General features: G+C 44.6%; 2 protein-coding genes across 6 annotated transcripts in view; one reads left to right on the plus strand and one right to left on the minus strand.

Moving 5' to 3' along the window:
• ZNF410 (zinc finger protein 410) overlaps nt 1-4,747 on the plus strand; it is a 42,167-nt gene extending 37,420 nt beyond the window's left edge. For 3 of the 4 annotated variants that reach the window (XM_019969208.2, XM_019969207.2, XM_019969210.2), the window contains one exon: nt 3,978-4,747. In XM_019969208.2, coding sequence (XP_019824767.1) covers nt 3,978-4,016 — 39 coding nt within the window. In that variant the 3' untranslated portion in view covers nt 4,017-4,747. Of the gene's footprint in view, nt 1-3,745; nt 3,804-3,977 lie in introns of all 4 variants that reach the window. The other variant, XM_019969209.2, reaches the window with a different exon arrangement.
• Nucleotides 4,748-5,177: 430 nt separating this feature from the next.
• FAM161B (FAM161 centrosomal protein B) lies at nt 5,178-18,478 on the minus strand. 2 transcript variants are annotated; one of them, XM_019969206.2, is made up of 9 exons: nt 18,333-18,478; nt 15,143-15,462; nt 13,616-14,169; nt 11,515-11,861; nt 10,925-11,052; nt 8,928-9,092; nt 8,611-8,710; nt 7,052-7,194; nt 5,178-6,371 (listed from the first exon to the last, which is right to left on the minus strand). In XM_019969206.2, exons 1-9 carry the CDS (start codon nt 18,384-18,386, stop codon nt 6,233-6,235), a joined length of 1,950 nt encoding a protein of 649 aa, XP_019824765.2. In that variant the 5' UTR covers nt 18,387-18,478; the 3' UTR covers nt 5,178-6,232. The 2 variants fall into 2 exon arrangements, with proteins under 2 accessions (XP_019824765.2, XP_070653951.1); XM_070797850.1 differs by lacking the exon at nt 8,928-9,092.
• Between the last annotated feature and the right edge of the window lie 51 nt (nt 18,479-18,529).

Raw genomic sequence — 18,529 nt, forward strand, 5'->3', positions numbered from 1 at the left:
CAAATGACCCTGCCTCCTATTTGAGTAGTCTCAATTTTTCTGTAATATTTCTGAGGATACCCAAGTTCACAAGGCTCTGAGCATGCTGTTTTTGCCAGAACCCTTCCTTGTATTTATCATTGTGACCCATTGTTTCATTCTTGCTTATGTTATATTGAAAGCTTTTGTTATTTGTTATCATTGGTTCTTTCCTAAGTCTCCTTCTTCTGGTGACTGCTTTGAAACATGTCTCACGTGGAGCCTTCCTTTATTTTTTTCCCTGCTTCATATATCTGTCTAAAATTTTTTATTATGGAAGTTTTCAAAGAGTATATATACTGAGGAAGAGATTAGTATAATGAACCCAGGTTGGTATCTACCCATCTTCAACAATTAACTGTCTGCTGTTCTTATCACTCCCCTCCTACTGTTTGCTGTTGTTTTTATTTATACTGGAGTATTTTAAATCAGTCACAGATATTTCATCTGTAAATATTTCAGTATATACCTCTAACAGATAAAGTTTTTCATAATTATATCTGTATCATACCCAATAAAATCAACAATAATTTATTGATATCTTATATTTAGCCTTTTAAATTTTTTCTCAGAAATATCTTTTTATGGTTGGTTGGTTTGAATTAGGATTCAAACAAAGCCTATATATTGCATTTGGTTAATAATTCTTTTTTTATTTCTAATAGTCCACCCCTCTTTTTTTCAGTATAGCTATCTATTTAACGAATTGGATTATTTGTCCTGTATAATTCCCCACATTTTTATTTTAGCTGATTGACTCCCTTTGTTGCTTGATACACTTCTCTATCCACAGATATCCTGGAAACTGGTAGTTACATTTAGGGGCTTGATTAGGTTCCTGTTTGTTTTTCCCTTGGCAAGAATATTTTGTTGGTGGTTCTCCTACTTCCTACTAGGTTTCATGAGGAGAGATACGATATTCAGTTGTTCTCTTACAGATCTCAAGATTGACCAGTGGGTTATGTCAAAGCTTTGGCAGCCATTACTTATCATGGCCTAGATCTGTTTTTTCATTAGGGCTTGAACAGTGATATCCTGATTGTCTTTTTTCCTTCTGCTTTTATTAACTGTGATTCTTCTGTAAAAGAAATACTTTAACTATTGGGTTGACCAATTCAGGAAAATCATTTCCTTCTCTTTGTACTTAGCACAAATTACCTGACATACCAATCCGCAACACTCAGTGTTTTCTTCTTTTTAATGTTTGAAACTTTGGAGCTTTTCTCTCCCATACTACTAAATACCTTTTTTAATTGAAGCACTCCATGTTACCCCAAATAAATGCCAAATGTATGAAGACTTAATTCATTCAACAGATACTAATATATGTATCTGTAAATATTTCAGTATATACCTCTAACAGATAGTTTTTCATAATTATGTTTTTATCATACCCAATAAAATTAACAACAATTTATTGATATCCTCTGATACTTAGCGCAAGGCACCCTGCTGGGTACTAGTTATACAGTAGTAAATACAATCCCTGCCTCAAAGAGCTTATAGTCAGAGTTAGGACCTTTACCTTTTATAACTCCATAGCTATATAAATGATGGCCCTGCAGTTGTGCTGTGTAGAGAGTTTAGAATGGGAAGGGCAACAGGTCAATAACCAGCAGATTTTATTCAGGGTAGTCGTGCTAGTCTTGGGGGAAGTCATGGAATAAATTTTAGAGCTTCAGTTGAGACCTGAGGGATGAATTGCAATCATCTTGATGGAGACGTGGGAGGGATTTGGAAGAAATTTAACAGATGTAAAGGTAGCAGTATATACAAAGGCAGAAGGTGAGAGGGAGCATGCCTGGCTATGGAACCACAACGGGTTGAGTGTAATGGACTTGGAATGGAGAGAAAGGTGTGGAATGGAAAAATGAAAGCAGGAAAGACAAGCTGGTTCCTCTCTTGGAGGGTCTTACAGGACATGATTTTATCCTAGGGGCACTGGGGAGACACGACATGTTTTTAAATGGGGTATGACATGGTCAGTTTTGTGTATGCATAAAGTCCAGTAATAATACATTTGTTCTCTTGAACATGGAATTGGCTTCAAAGTGTCCTTGTCTGGGTGATGCTCAGTGACAGCCTCAGGCAGACACAATAACACAAACTGCCTAAAAAAAAGAAAAGAAAACTTCCCTTGACCCCAGGAGAACACAAGGGCCTATGATGGGAGCCTCAGACGCTTAATTGTGGACGCCACCAGAGGAACGTGCTGCTCCTAGATGCAGCTGAACTTCCTACACGGTCACGTGTTCCTCATGGATCCTTGTGTGTACAAATATAACTTCTGTCTGAGCCTCACTTATTTTACTTTCCTCTACCACTATCATTTTCCTGTCATCAAGGTATTTCCATTGTTCATCCCCTCCTTTTCCTTCTCAAGGTAGGCTTGTCACATTCTCCAGTACCTTTCATTTTTTTTTCAAGCTATCAGCCTCCAAAGGCTCCAGGCTTCATCTTCTTCCTCATCCAGGGTCTAGCTACTAACTGACCATTCTACCAGTGAATGAGGAGTATTGATTCCTTAGGGATTATTCTCAGATGCCAGAGCAGGAGAAGGCAGTAGCAAACCTTAAAACAACACATAGCCATTCCAAATTGTTTCTTAAAGATCACCATGCATTGTAGATCAGACCTATAAGAATCTATTGATGGACTTCTAATTGGACTCCTGTAAATATGCTCTAAAAATAAAGATAACTTGTCAAGAATATCAGAGAACAACCAAGCCAAGTATCAGAAATTATCATGGAAAATATATGAAGAACTACAAGAACTACATCACTCAGATGGTTCAGATTGGACAGTTTCGATTTTCCTTCAGGGTGGCCAGGTCTTCTGAGAATTAGAGGGTTCGCTGTGCAGGCCCAGCAGAGACCCAAGGGCTTTTGACCTCTTGTGGACTGAAGGTCTTCCCAAATGGGTTTCTGTAGCCCCACTGAGTTTACATTCTTGAACTTAAGAACCAGTATAAATGATTTCCAGCTAGCTTTGACTTTATCTTAGAATATTTCCCAATTAAAAGGAGGAGGAAAACAGAAATCACCAGTTCTTTAACATTTCTCAAAAGTGCCATCGATAAGTTTGAGTGCAAACATGTGGCTCTCGGTCTAGATGAAATACGTACCATTCTTAATCTCTACCATACAGCATCAAATCAGATCTGTAGTTTCTTTCTCTAAGTTTTATGCTTTTCTTTAAATTTCTTTAACTTCCATACCATTAAATCCTACTATGTAAATTACCTTCATCTAAATTAAGATCACCAAATATATCTCCAGCTCAAAATTTATTTGATTAGATTTTATAACAAGCTCAGTGTTTATCCTGTTTTCACTGTATTATTGCCTTCTCGTTTTGTTTTCATAATAAAATAGAACCCAGTTTCATCAATTATTATACAAAACCACTTTACAGTAGGAACCCTGGGTGTAGAGTGGAATGTCCACCCCATTGGAGACTCTCAGGCTTGTCTTCCTCATCACAGGAAAGGTATTTTAAGGCCAGGAAATCTCTGATTTTTCATGACTGGGTTGTAGTTTTCATGCAGGACCCCATTCCTTTTACTTCTACTTGAACCTGTAGCCTTTGGTTAACTGACTTTGGTTTAACAGTACCTTGGTTAACTGATCGAGATTTTTGGTTCTACCAGTTCTGATTTGCCTGACTAGTGAGTGTGATTACACAAATAAAAATTTGGCTTATAGAATATTATTATTATCATCAGGATATCTTACTGCCATAGTGGAAATGACAGCATCAAGTGGTCCAAGTGCTGTCCCAAGGTCAGTATATAAATGAGATCCATCAGTCTGTGCATGGCTCTTGCTTTGGAACTAGCTGTCCCTGACTCACCCTCGTAGTGTGTTCCCCCCTCAGTTGTAAACCTTTCACTTAGTATGAGTTTTTTCCTATTATTCACTGGTAACTATTCCAGATTTGTTTTTAATCTCTTACAGTTACTAAACCAAGGAGATTTAACTGAAAGACGGACATGAGCCATGGGTGCTGACTCCTGGAAAAGCAGCTTTGTCTGATCCCAGAGTGCATTCAGTAGGAACAGGATGCTTATGGCTCACAATTTGCCAGAACCAAAACAAAAAAGGACCCCACTTTGCCTCTGTTCATCTTTCCTGGCCTAGAAGATGAATGTAGGAGAGCTTCTCTTCGGTTACCATCTGATCCAGACAAGGAAGAAAGCAGTGAATATGGGCTGGGTAACTGGACCTACCTCTCTTCCCACTGCACAGTTTTGGGATGGACTTCTCCCAAAAGTGAGTTTGATTATGTGTTGGCTGCGGTTTCTCAGTAAGAATGTCGAGGGGAGGTTTTCCTTTGAAGAGTTTTCATCCCAGACTGAGCTGTCTTTTCACTTGGGTGAACTAAATCCTGCCACCAACCATAAAACTTCACCAAGAAGTTCAGCTTTCAAGATGCCTTGTTGCTTTGGAGAAGGGTGTGATGTCAGTCCTGTTGTGACATTCTCCCTTTAGCAACCTGAGTAAGAGACTCTCCGCCACTGGGCTGCAAAAAAATAAATTACTTGAATCCCTGCTTGGCCCAAGCTGAGGTACTCTTTTGTCCTAATCACCTCTACTTGGCCACTTTGCTTTCTTTGTTTATGGAACATACAGTAGCATGTTAAGAGGTTTTTTTTTTTTTTTAAGTTAAAAATCATATGATTCAGAGCTTCAATTGTTTTTCCTTTAAATAAAACAGCTGGTCAGTTTTTTGGCTCCTTGTTTTAAACAAATTTGTTTTCTTAGAGAGTAGATTAAGAAAATAATGCAGCCTTTCCCTTTAAGATGGGGCACTGATTTTACCCTTAGGAGTCCATGCAGGTAAAACTGAGCTCAGAAGTCTTGGGGCACCTCACACAAGCATCTTCATCTCCAACTAACAAACCCAGATGGTAGTTATTAGAGTATCACTTTTGTTATCACCAAAAGGACTGTGTTTGAGTCTGGAAAAATGGCAGTAATAACAGATATTCTTGAATCTTTCCAGAAAGGTAGTTTAAAAAGCATGATCAACGTTCTCCTGTTAGAGCAGGCACTCTTGCTATCATCCTATCTTTACAGTTACTGAGAGAGAATATCTAATTATTATTGCTGAGAAGAAAAGCGTCCAAAGATGACCTACTAGTAGGACGTCATGGCTGTCAGAAGAAGTTTCAAATTTATTAAAGTGAACCTCTTGCTGACACAGTACATACATGCACACAGTGGCACATTCTGAGCAGATACAGCAAAGAATTAACTGCTGTTTAAAGTAATTACAGTGATCGTTCTTAGTTTGTTAATGACATGCATAATTACCCTGAGTTCATACTTCTACTTTTAAAATGCCAATTTTATACTAGAACTTACACTTATTTTTATATTAGAACAGTGATCTTCAACCAAGGACGTTTTGCCCCCCAGGGGACTTTTTGCAATGTCTGGAGACATTTTTGGTTGTCACGACTGGGGAGAGGGATGCTCTCGGCATCTAGTGAGTCCAGGCCAGGCCATGGGTGCTGCTGAACATTCTACAGCATATAGCTCCCTCACCCAAAGGTGTCATCTGGCCCAAAATGTCGATAGTGTTCAGACTGGAAACCCTGTATTTTGGGTTGCCAAGGTGTCATCCCCCATGGGCTAAATCTGATACACGAATGTGAATTGTTTTGCCCTACATTATTTCCAAATAATTTTTTTTGGGGGGGGGGGAGCTGGGCCATGCAGCTTGTGGGATCTTAATTCCCTGACCAGGGAGTGAACCCACACCTTGGCAGTGAAAGCAGAGTCCTAACCACTGGACCACCAGGGGATTCCCAGTAATTTTTAAATTAGTTGCCAACATGCAGATTTCTGGTTTCTGTTGAAAATGTGGTTTTATCTGGCAATTCTAGGCTGATAGTTCAGCAGGACAATATTTTTAAGTCTCTCTTCTATCTCCTGCTGTCTTACAGCTAGCCCATATGACCCATTTGTTTCCTGACCAGGAAGGCTTACACCTTTTTTCTGTACAAATGCTTAAGTGTGAGGCACAAGAACCATTAATCAGCTCTGATCTCTCCATCTTGAACTTTTCACTTTGATTTAACTTGGATCATTCTCTGTTATCTACTTTTCTTTCCCCCATTCTCCAGAAGTAACCATGACTCAAAATCCAAGTTTTGCCCAAGTTTGCTGCTTGATATTATTCAAAAGCAGTATTGTAAGTATCCTTATTAAGCAAGTGTTCTGAAATTATCTGGTAATTTGTAAGACAGCTCCTCCAGTTCTTTCTTGGGACTTGAAAGCTGTTCCAGAGATTCTTCTAAATCCTGCTGTGGATTCCTGCTGCCACGTTTTGTAGTTTCATGAGTGCTGCAGAATAAATTAAAGCATTATACAATTTTAAGTTTTAAAGGAACCATCATGTAAGGCATAAGTTTGGTTTCAACATTATCATTATTCTCTATGATAATAAAGGCAAATTTCTAGGGGGAAAACTGAGATAGGAATTAGGGAAAGGGCTGCTAGGACTTAACAAAACAAAGTTTGAGAGAAATGGAAATACTGTACTTTTTTCCCTTTGACTCAGATGATATCAATGGAGGAGTTGGTGCTAATGAGTTACTTTTTAAAAATTCTGGATTTGAACAAGCCATGGTGACCATGCTAAAGGGAAAAGAAAGGCTTTGATCAAGATTTTACAGCTTTTATTGGGCTCTATAAAGGTTTCTGTCTTCATTTGTCAGAGTGTAATTTAACATTTAATAGGAAGTAAAAGTATACATGATTTTTCTTCAAAAGTAAAGGCATTGGACTGAAATTGGAAAAATGATCTGTTTCATATTGAAGGAATCTAGACCTAATAAACAATGGTTATATTTTATTCACAACTGCACTACGCACCAAATTTAAATGTGTTACTTGGAGATTCCTGGTTTAGTATACTGTTAGTATAGGATTGTGACCTCAGAATATGAATGAGTGTTCTAAAGCTTCCTCCCAGCAGCACTGCTAGAGATGCAGCTTGAGAGCTGCAGGATGACCCCAATCACCTGGGACAATCACCGACTTCCCACTGCTCCTTCCACTGTAGAGCCCGGCTGCCCTGACCCTTGTTCCTCACAAAGTCTTCATCCAGCCCAGCCTGCTTCAGGGTGTCTCGATACCGCTGTTCTGCTTCCTTTTTGGCAAGGTCCTGTGGAATAGAAATGAATCTGCTATAGCTGAATTACCAGATTAATTCTAAACTGCCTGTTTAATCTGTATGCTTTAATACTTCTTTCCCATCCCACCACCCCACCGTTAATGCTGTACACAGATTTGTATGAAAATTACTTAAGAGCCTCGTTTTCAAGCTTCAAAGTACATAGGAACTACCTGAAGATCGGATTACAATGTAGATACTCATTTGGTAGTTCTCAGATGGGGCCTGCAATTCTGTGTTTCTAATACTCTCAGGAGATGCCAGTTGCTGTTTTGGGAACCACACCTTTGCCAGCCAAGGATTCAGATTTTTGGAAGACCAAGTGAGACAACAATGAAAAAGATGGACTAAAAACATTTAAGATTCAAAAGCAACCAAACCATCATCAGGAACACTTACATATAACAGACTGAAAATAAGGTGCACTAGTAACATTCTTAACAGGATGGATGGTCTGTATGTAGACCAGAAAAGGGTTATTTTTTGCATATTTGTTTAAATGATATTTTTCCCCAGAGTGGTGAAAGATCTTTTGAGATCTGAGAGTGAGCTTCCTAGGAAAAAGCTAACATAAAGAGCAAAATTCATTATGAGAAATTTTTACTTAGAAATCTAAGTTGCTAAGTAAATCCAAGACAATCCAGTGTGTGTATGTGTAATACGCAGGGAGCTAGGGAGGACTGGACCCAGGAAATGCCTCAGTAATGCACTAATAATGCCCAGCATTTGGATCCAGGTCACTACAGAATGCCATCTTTTGTTTGAAACTCTGGAGAGGAGAGAGATCTACAGGGTCTGATGCATCTCAAAGCTGTCTGGGATGGTGGCCTTTCTAAGGCTGTTCAAGTTAACTCCAGAGCTTCCTTAGGGAAATCTCAACTGAGTCCAACTTCCCTGAAAGTCTAGAGAACATATTAAAGAGAATCTTGCAGTCAGAAAGCCACATAACCTGGAAGAGGCCTTGTGGGGTTACTTGCAAGCATCCCAACCCCTGAGGACCTATAAATGTGCCACAGCTCTAGAGGCTGGGGATGCCCAGGGCACCAGCACTACAGGAGGAGAGGTGATGTTAGCAAGTTAGAGATACTCCCAACAGCGCCAGACTGTCAATTGTATGTCTAGGATCTAACCTCCATTCTGATTCAAACTGTAAACTATAGTGAAAACCCCAGGAAGAGAAATATCCCTTTATAAATGCCTTTGGAATCCAGTCTTGGATGAAATCAGTCCAAACAGTGTTCACCAATGCACTACTTACTTTGAGAAAGATAGTAATAATAAAATGAGCCAAATTTAGAATCTTTCTGAGCCTAAGGGAAGTGTTTAATACCCAGATATTAAACTGTTTCATAATGTCTAAGAGCCATCTCATCCAAGACAAGAAAATAAATGATACTTTAGATTTACCTTGGTAACCTGTTCGAAGAGATACGGCCGCCTTTGTATTCTTTTCTTCATTTCCTCCAGTTCTTTCTTATACTCTTTTGCTCTTTTACGGTCATTGTTCCTGAAATTAATAAAGGCTTTTAGAGTGAATTCCAGGTTTTTCCAATCTGGAGTACCTTTAATTCCAGTTAAATGGAGTAACTCCCATAGACATTGGAAATTCCTAACTGCCTGGCAAAATTCTTGACTATGATTACAGGAGCCTACTGTAATAACCCCATTTTCAAGGCAAATGGCTCCCAAGATAGTTATCCCTTTGACACATGGAGGACACTGACCGATTCTCTTTCAGCTTTGCTTTGAACACCTCCTCCAGGCTTTTATGGGGATCCATGGCTTTTGCACGCAAGGTGACAGATTTAGATATCGCCTGACACTTCTTTTTATGCATCTCCAACCACTGAGTACTTTCATCTGCTTTGTCCTTTTTCTCAAGTGAACATCTAAAGGGAAGAGGCAAATAAGAAATGCAGATGACCAACCTGGGTATAATTTAAAGCAATCTTAGTAACCTCTCTGGAAAGTCAGTTGGTTTTTTCTATGAACAGGTGACTAATTTACCACAGTGGGATTTCAGAAAGAATAAGATTCTGTGTTTAAATGCACTGGCAGATGAAGCCTTTCCAGCACCATGGACAGTGAGTTTCTACCCTAGAAGAAGTTCATCAATTGAACTGGAAGACATGAGATAAAATACTCTTACACTCAGGCTTCCTGCTATCTGGAAACAGTAATACTAATAACCACCATTTGCTGAGCTACCTACACTGACCCAAGTACAAACAAGCACCAATAAGTACTTTATAGCCATTAGCTTTTGTAATCCTAACAGCCGCCATCTGAGGTAAGGACAGTAAGTCTCCCTGTTTATAGGCAACAAGACTGGGCCTCGAGGGTAAGCTACTTGCTCAAAGCTACCCAGCATGTAAGTGAAAGCCAAAATTAGAACCAGGATGTCTGACTCCCAAGCCTCTGCCCTTGACAACTGTGCTGTAAATGGTAGATTGGAAGGTGCCTGAATTCATGGTCCTTTGGGAATACATATTTGCATTTCCACAGAGACCTGGAAATGGGTCTCCTTCAATGCACAGACAATTTGGGGTTAACTTGCAGCATTCAGTTTGTGTAAATATTCTACAAGGTACTATTGAGAATTCTACCAAAAAAGTCAAGACTCTTGCAGTTGGATGTTTATATTCAAATGGATATACTAGGAAGGAGAGTGGGGAAGTTTAATCTGCTAAAACGTCAAACTCCCTATTGCCAGAACGCAGACATGGACATCCTCTGCAGGTGGACCACCCTCTGGTTCATGAGACCTATCATAGTGAGACCTCAGAATACTGATGCACTGAGCCTTGATTTAGCAGCTTTGAAATTTGAGGAAGAAGGGAGTATCCTTTAGATTCTAAATATATTTCTAAAATCCCTGTTGTGGGTCTTCAGCAGCCAAGGAGATTCTGTGCACTCCTGTGAGCCCCACAGGAGGGCACTGAGATGCCCGTCCTCCCAGGGCTAAGCCACCTGTTCCACTGTGACCACGCCTGCTGTCTTCAGCTGGAGGCCTGCTGGAGGAACTCCTGCTGGGGGCACTGGCTGGATAAAACCACCACCAGGACTGTCAGGTCAGTTAACGAGTTAAAAATGAGGAGGCTCCTGTTTCCCAACTGACTTAAAATAGTTCCCCAAGATGAATCAGAAAATCTCAAATCTCTGCCATGGATACCTCATCTTAATGACAGGGTCACACACACAGGTTCAGGCTTCTCTGAATTCCTGTTCCTATAGCTTCCTCTTTCACCAGTGGATCTCCATCTGTTTGGAAACTTCTTTCTTTCCAGCCTTTGTCTGGTTGACTCCTCATTCTTCAGGTTTCACCTTAGACATCTATTACAAGAGACCCAGGCTGCCCAGTGCCCCTATAGTTCCCCATATTCCCCCATCATTATACTACTCACAAGGTATAATAGTTGCTTCTTTGCTTTTCTGTATTTCAGACTAGATATTAAACTATAGGTTCCATAAGGTATCTCCAACTTTAACACTGTGCCCAGCACAAAGTCACTCCCCCAAGGATACTGGCTGAGTGATGGCTTGGCATTCTGCAGCACTCAGTGTGTGAGGGTCACATGAATTCCTGTCCTGATCAGAGGCTCCCCTTTCACCCCTTTCTCCGTCTCTCTGATAACAGGAGAGGAGGCTCAGCAGATGGGTGCGTTCCAGCATTTAGGCCAAGATCCGAGCACCAAGAGCCTCGTGTAGCCTGACCACTCACCGGACCGCAGATTCCCGCTTCCTGGTGGCGTCTGTGATATGTACGGGGAGGGTGTTGGCAGAGAGGGAAGCAAGGCCATTCAGAGAACGACTCCTCGACAGGCGTGTGGTGGGTGGCTGTGGAGATTCCTAGAAGAAACAAAGGCTGATGTTGGTGGGACAGCATGTGCAATTAGTTTCTTGTCTTCACTGGGATTCAACTGTGGTGAAGTACTAGTCAGAGTCTTCATTTCTTTCTTGGGATTAAAACAAGGGTAATGAGATCTAAGGGCCAAGACTTGGATATCAATCCCAAAGTTTTTAATTAGAGAAGAGTTCTTTGGAATTGGTACTGGGACGTGGCTAATGGATCCCAACTCCCTGGCTTCCAGACTTGCTTGGACTTCTTTCTGCAAAGTCCCTCTACCCAGAAGAAAGGAAGGGAAGTATTCTTGTGGTCATAAATATTTAGGATCTGTGAATCTGCTTACAGATGAGCCAGTGTCTTTTTATTTTTTAAGACAGAAAAATGTTGAGAGAAGCGCCTTCCTTTGAGACTTGGGCCCTCCTGTATTTGGGCCTCAGCCCTGGCCTTCCCGCCTGAGCTCTCACCTTTCTACCTTCGGAGGTGGCGACATCACAGGGCCTCCGCGTGTGACACAGGCTGGCGGTTCTCAGCAGAAAGGGCTTGTTGCGCGTTGCCTCCCGGGTGTCTCTTCTCTTGGCAGCTCGCTTCTGGAAGGCCTTGTAAAGCTCCTCGTAATCAGGGACAGCAGGATTCACCCGAGGCTGGAATCCAAAGTCAGTGTGCAGAAACCCAAGCTTTTCCTCCCGGGTGCGGGTGGCTGTTCGAGGCTGTGGGTCAGCCTGGCTACTGGAGGGGGCGATGGGGGAGGAGGCCTTCTGGAGCATGTCTAGGGCTCTCATGTGGATGCGAATTTTCCTAAGGAGCTCAGCTTCTGTGGAAGAGAAGTCAGGGTGGCAGTGGGTGAGAAGGGACCAAGCTTCATACCAAAAGGTTTGGAGAGCTTTCCCTCTTAAATACTTGCAATGATGGAGTGTAACAAGGCTGGAATCCGTGATTAACTTTCCAGGAATTTTGCAAGCCAGCTGGCACCATGTGGAAAGCTTAAAATTGGCCAGGAAAGGAGTATTTATTCCATGAAAATGGCAAACACTACAACTTCCTTTTTTTTCTCTTTTTTTCTAGAGAGTGCCCTAATGAATGTTGACTAGGACACTACTGCTATGTGCCAGTCAGGCTGCAGAAGCAGCTACCATTTACACTTAGCACTTTCTACAGCGCCTTCTTCAGAGATGAAGCAGGAGGGATGGGCCAGACCCCAGCTCCTCTCCCAGGTCTCCCTTCTTGGGCAGAGGCCCCACTGTCCACTCAACTCCCCAAGCCCACATCACTCTTGCTGCCTCCTGTCTCATTTCAGTCAGTCACAGGTTCTGCCGTCTCCTCCTCCTTAACCTCTCTCTGGGCCAGCCTCTTTTCGTCCTCTCTGCTTCATAATTTCTCGAGTCACTGATACAGGCTTCTGTAGATCACAATCCCACTGGGCTCACCCATCCCCCTTTATTATCCCCAGAGCAGAGTGAGATTTCTGAACTGTGTATCTGACCACGAACCACCCTAAAACTCTTCAGTGGAGACTACCCCAATGACTAAGCCTCCACACTCCCAATGCAGGAGGCCCAGGTTCAATCCAGATAACAGATCTAGGTCGCGGAACTAGATCCCACATGCCGCAACGAAGACCCTGCACAGCCAAATAAATAAATAAAGTCTGAAAAACAAAACAAAACCCAACCCCTTCAGTATCTCCCTGCTGCCCTTGAGATGAAGGCCCAACTCCCTCCCGTGGCCTGCAAGGCCCCAGGCCTAGCCTGGGCCTGTCTGTCCCACCCCTCTTCTTTCTCTTTCCCCTCTACCTTTCCATGCCTTGAATGCGCTCAGCTTTCTACCTTCAGTGCTACTATTTCTTCCTGATACACTCTTCATTGCTTTTCTTCTAATTCCCCCCCACGGCTCCTCCTTCAGGGTCAGTCCCCACGCTCACTTTTCTCTGGGGACCTTCCCTCACTGTTCCCACGCCTCACCACACTCTAAGTCAGGTCCCTCTGTTACATGTTCCACAGGCTCCCCCAGGCTTCCCCCTTTATCCCCTTCAAGTGACTCGTCACATTTGTAATGATTTGTCTGCCTCCCTCCCTTGTCCACAAACTCCACATCTGTTTCTTCACACCTGGGGTGTGGCATGTGTTACTGAAGGAGCGAATAAAGCCAGAGTCAAGAAGCTTTGCTTCTTGAAATAAGTACCTCACAGGAGGTGGGAGGGGGCCTTTCCTTGGGGGCAGCTGGCTAGCAGTGGTACTGGCCTAGGCTGGTCCCCAGACATCTCAGTGGCTCTCTGCTCCGGTGCCTGTGCTGCCAACTGAGGTTTTGGCATCCACTTACTGAGACAGACGAGGTCATCAGAATGAACCTGGGGCCTCCTACCCCTCTGCCAACCAGGTGCCCCTATTGTACCGGCCGACCCAACCCTACCTATGGCCTGGGCCTGCACTGAGCAAGGTCTCTGATGGGGCCACCCCCGAACAGCCCATCTCCATGGCCAGGCTGACCCCTGAGCCCAACTCACTCCTCCACAGCACCCACTCAGCACCTCCGGGTGGGAGGGGGCCGGGAGGTTAAGGATGTCTTTACCCTGGAGTTTGTCCCCGAGGGCTGGCTCCAGAACAGACTTGGGGATCCTCCTGGTGGCCTTCTGCTTGGGGACTTTGGCTGTAGCGGCGGCGGTGGCCAGGTCCCTCTGCAGAGCAGCTTGCTTTCTCCATTCCTCCTTCTCCAGGAAGCTGAAGGGCTTCAAGGAAGAGAGGAGCAGCTCCTTCCTCTTCTGGATCCCTGCCTGCCTGCGCGCCTCATTGCGCTCCATGACCTCCTGGTAGAGGGGCAGGTAGACGTGGGCAGGCACGGGCTGGGCCCGGAACTGCCGGTGGCACTCGGCCTCCTCCCGGCCCTGCTTCTCGGCCTGCCGCCTCTCGGGCTCAAAGGAGGCAGGGGAGGCCAGCCACTGCGCCTTCTTCCTGGCCTCGCGCAGCGTCATGCGGAACGGCTGAGGGACGGTGATGGACGACACCCAGGAGCTGATGCTTCTTTGCTGGGAGGGAGGCCTGGAGCTGGACGGTGGCTGCGGCTGAGCCTTGGGAGTACGGGAGGGCAGGGTACCCCAGGAGCTGCAGCGCCTCACGGAGCCACACCTGGGGGACAGAGCAGCTGTATGCGTGGAGGATGGGACGGCCAGGACGCCCAGCTCCTCCAAGATCCTCTGCCTTTCCCCCCACTTCCATCAGGTCACACCTAGTTTATAAGCCTCACATCACAGCCCCATAGGCCTCTGGTTTGGTGGCTGGTGGTTTTAGTCGCTAAGTCATGTCTGACTCTTGCGACCCCACGGACTGTAGCCCGCCAGGCTCCTCTGTCCATGGGATTCTCCAGGCAAGAATACTGGAGTGGGTCGCCATTTCCTTCACCAGGGGATCTTCCTGACCCAGGAATCGAACCCGGGTCTCCTGCATTGTAGGCAGATGACTGATTGCTTCTAGTCATCTGCCTACAAAAACTGCCTGTGCTTTTCTCAACTCAGCCTCTCTCCTTCCCACAGGCCAACCTGGCAGCCCTAGGAAGGAAGTCTCTTCTTAGAATTGATCTAAGAGTTTTCTACTTTGCACTCTAATCTTTTCATTTGGTAGAGAGAAGAGGGCAATGATGAGGAGGAGGGCTTTAGAGTCAGGCCCAGGTTCAAAACTTGCTTCAAACAATTACCAGCTATGTGGCCTCCAACAAGGTTCTCCTGGAACCTCATTTCCTCAACTGCAGAATGGCAAAAATGATATCTGCTTACCGGATTATTGGGAGGAGAAAAGAAATACTACAAGAGAGAAAGTATAATGGCATAGAGCAGGGCTTGGCAAGGTAAATGGACCTTGGTGCCATTCTCAGGGAGGTAGCATATTTGGGAAAGGCATCTCTTTAATCGATCCCAAAGTTTCAGTTGACTAAGGGTTACCCAGCGTGATTAAGGACTGCTGGGTAGGAATCAGACACGTTTGGCTGATGCTGAGCTGGAGCATGGGTAAGCGGCACTTGCAGAAGGAGGTCTTTGTTTTACTGAGGAGGAAGATGAGGCCTAGAGTCACAACGCGGCTTGGCCAGAGCTGTGCGCTGCCTTACCTCGCAGATGGGGGGTACTGCACGTGTGGCTTCCCCCTGCCTTCGTCTCGGAAGAAATGCTCCAGGTCCTCATCCTCTTCAGAGAGGCTCTCATTACTGTCTGGGTCAGATGGATAAAGGGATTCCAACAGGCACCACCTGTCTTTCTGCCTCAGTGCCTGCAGAGTCTCAAAAAAACTCCCAGTTGAGTCAGAAGTAGAGTCTGTCTCCTCCTCTGGACTGAGGAACTCACTGAGTTTGCCAGCCCTGGGCAAAACCAGCCCATCCCCGTTCAGCTCCTTGTCTGCATCTGTGTCTGAGGAGGATTTGGGGGAAAATATCTAAAACAAAATAGAACAGACTGTGGGTCAAACTATGATTTCAACACATAACTATTAACTTCATGTTAAATAAATCTATATATTAGGGACTGGGGTAGGGGACCAAGGAAAATGTGTTAGTTACTTTAAAGAAATTTCATGTCTCAGGATATAGGCTGTGATTGGTTGGAGGGCAGGAAAGGGAATCAGAGCTGAGTTGGTTCATGCAGTGTGGTGAGCATTTGTGGAGTACCTCCCTTCACCATGCAACCCTGCTCTCCAGGAATCCTACCTGTGACCTTGGCCACACTCTGGGACCTGCCCTTTGGGGGTTTTACCTACTAGTTGCCAATCTCCCTTTTTGGGCTTCCCCTGTCTACACCTCTGCTTTTCTCATATGCTAGCTAATTCCCATCCTCTTACTAGGAATGAGTAATTAACAGGAGAGACAGTGTGGTTTAGCTGAAAGAGTCCTAGAAAGTGGGAAATCTAACTGAGTTTAAACACTCCTTTCATTCAGAAAATATTTACTGGTGTCTAATGTGCAATGCTGGAAAAGATTGAAGGCGGTAGGAGAAGGGGACGACAGAGGATGAGATGGTTGGATGGCATCACCGACGTGATACACATGAGTTTGAGTACACTCTGGGAGTTGGTGATGGACAGGGAAGCCTGGAATACTGCAGTCCATGGGGTCGCAAAGAGTCAGACACAACTGAGCGGTTGAACTGAATGTGCGTTGGGCATTGGGTTGAGAACAAGACAAACAAGGTCCCTACTCTTGTGAAGCTTACATCCTAGTGAAGGGAGAAAGACAATGTAAGATGGTAATCATTCAATAAAAGCCACAAAACTGTGATAGACTGATGGAATGGCTATGGGAAGCTTCTCTGTTGATAAAAGTCCATCAGATAAAGACCACTAGGAATGTACCTGTAATCAGAACTAGGTTTATTAACTTTTTACAGAATACCTTCTAAAGGGGCTTCCCAGCTGGCACTAGTGAGAAAGAATCAGCCTGCCAGTGCTGGAGACGTAAGAGACATGGGTTTGATCCCTGGGTGGGGAAGATCCCCTGGAGGAGGGCATGGCAACCCACTCCAGTATTCTTGCCTGGAGAATGCCATGTACAGAGCAGCCTGGTGACCTATAGTCCATAGTGTCGTAAAGAGTTGGACACGACTGAAGCGGCTTAGCACACACTTCGGGAAATTAGGAAACTTGGTTGGGGTGGGCATTGAGGGCTTTTTCTAGGGTTGGTTTGTCCTGAATGATTCTGAGGAGAATTAGGGGAAGCAGGGATCAACTCTGGATGGATGCTGTCATGAAGAGGGCAGTTTAGTAAGTGGATGAATGAGCCATTTTTATTCAAAAGGTGGCAAGAACAAAGTAGGGCTGGGTAAGCAGTTGGAAAGTAAGCATAATCATTTAGAAGTATGGGGTATTAGTTGTTTTGCAGGTACAACGTGGCCCTGTGAGAAATACTGATTTCTGCTGATCTTGCTGCTGGCCTCATCTGGGTCTATTACAGTCTGAGTTGTACTTTCTCAGTCCTGGGATGATTTTCACTTTCAAAGTCCTCACTGTGGAGGACTTTCAGGTTGACACCTGATCAGTGAGAAAAATGTCAGACTTGCCAAGATGTGGGGAAAGAGGGTTTGGGGTTCAAAAAAAAAAGAACAAGTGCAAAGGCCTTGAGGCAGGGACCTGAGGCCGGAACAAATGATTCTTGGAGAGGTAGAAAGCGGGTCAATGTGGTTAGAGGACAGTAGCAGAGAAATCCTTAGAGAGGCAGGCTGGGGCCATGATGCGACGCACAGGTTGACTGGCTGCAGTTGGGGGAAGGGCTGTTTCCGGTCTCCAAGTGGACACCTGGTAAGGGCTGAACTGGGTGCTCAAAGATCTGGCTCTCATACTGAAAAAGAACACTGGATTTTGAGTCAAAGGTATGTGTGCCCTAGCCCTCATTTTGCTACTGAAAAGCGTGTAACTTTAGGAAAATTCTTTTCTAAAAAACAACTTTATTGATATAATTCATACATATCATACAATTCATACAACTCAGTTTACAGCTCAGTGGGTTTCAGTATATTCAGTTGTGCAACCATCACCACAGTCAATTTTTAATCAACTCTCAAAACACCTCATTGCATTTAGTAGTCACTTCCTATTTTCCCTAACCCATCCCCACTCCTCAAGCCCTGAGACCACCAATTTACTTTCTGTCTCTGAATTTGGAGGGTTTCCCTGAAAGTTGGTAAAGAATCCGCCTGCAATGCAGGAGACCCCGGTTCAATTCCTGGGTCGTGAAGATCTCCTGAAGAAGGGATAGGCTACCCACTCCAGTATTCTGGGGCTTCCCTTGTGGCTCAGCTGGTAAAGAATCCGCCTGCAATGCGGGAGACCTGACTTTAATCCCTGGGTTCGGAAGGTCCCCTGGAGAAGGGAAAGGCTACCCACTTCAGTATTCTGGCCTGGAGAATTCCATGGACTGTAAAGTCCATAGAGTCGTAAAGAGTCGGACACGACTGAGCTACTGTCACTTCACTTCACTTCTGAATTTGGGGGCAAATTTCTTAATCTTTCTGTGCCTGTTTTCTCCTCTATAATACAAAATGGAGACAACAATCCTGGAGGTGGTTGAAACGATAAGCGCAAACTGAGGGTCACCGCTACGATTCTATGAAGAGCCTGACGCAAGGCGCAAGCGGTTCAAGTCCCGGAGTTAAGAGCCCGCCTTCACGTCTGCAAACAGTGCGGGCTAGAATCCCACGCCCCAGTGACACTCCCCGTTCGTCTGTCTCCAAGGCAACGTTTCAAACAGCTCCCTCTCTCAGGGTTTCCTTTCCGGGGTGCAGACCTGATCCCTCTCCTTCTTTTTCTCCCCTCACCTGATGGTTCCACTGAGCGCCGCCGGAGGCTCCTGCAGACCTCCCCACGGTCATCTCCTCAGCCGGGTAGAGAGACAAACGGCGGTGACAGCGACGGTGACAGCGGCGGTGGAGGCGCAAGCGGCTCGGCTCAGGTTCCGCCCCTTTCTAGCGTGGGCCTCTGATTGGCTCCCAGGCTGACACTCGAACCATTCCCC

This window comes from Bos indicus, chromosome 10 (assembly GCF_029378745.1).
Source record: "Bos indicus isolate NIAB-ARS_2022 breed Sahiwal x Tharparkar chromosome 10, NIAB-ARS_B.indTharparkar_mat_pri_1.0, whole genome shotgun sequence".
Classification (NCBI taxonomy): Eukaryota; Metazoa; Chordata; class Mammalia; order Artiodactyla; family Bovidae; genus Bos; species Bos indicus.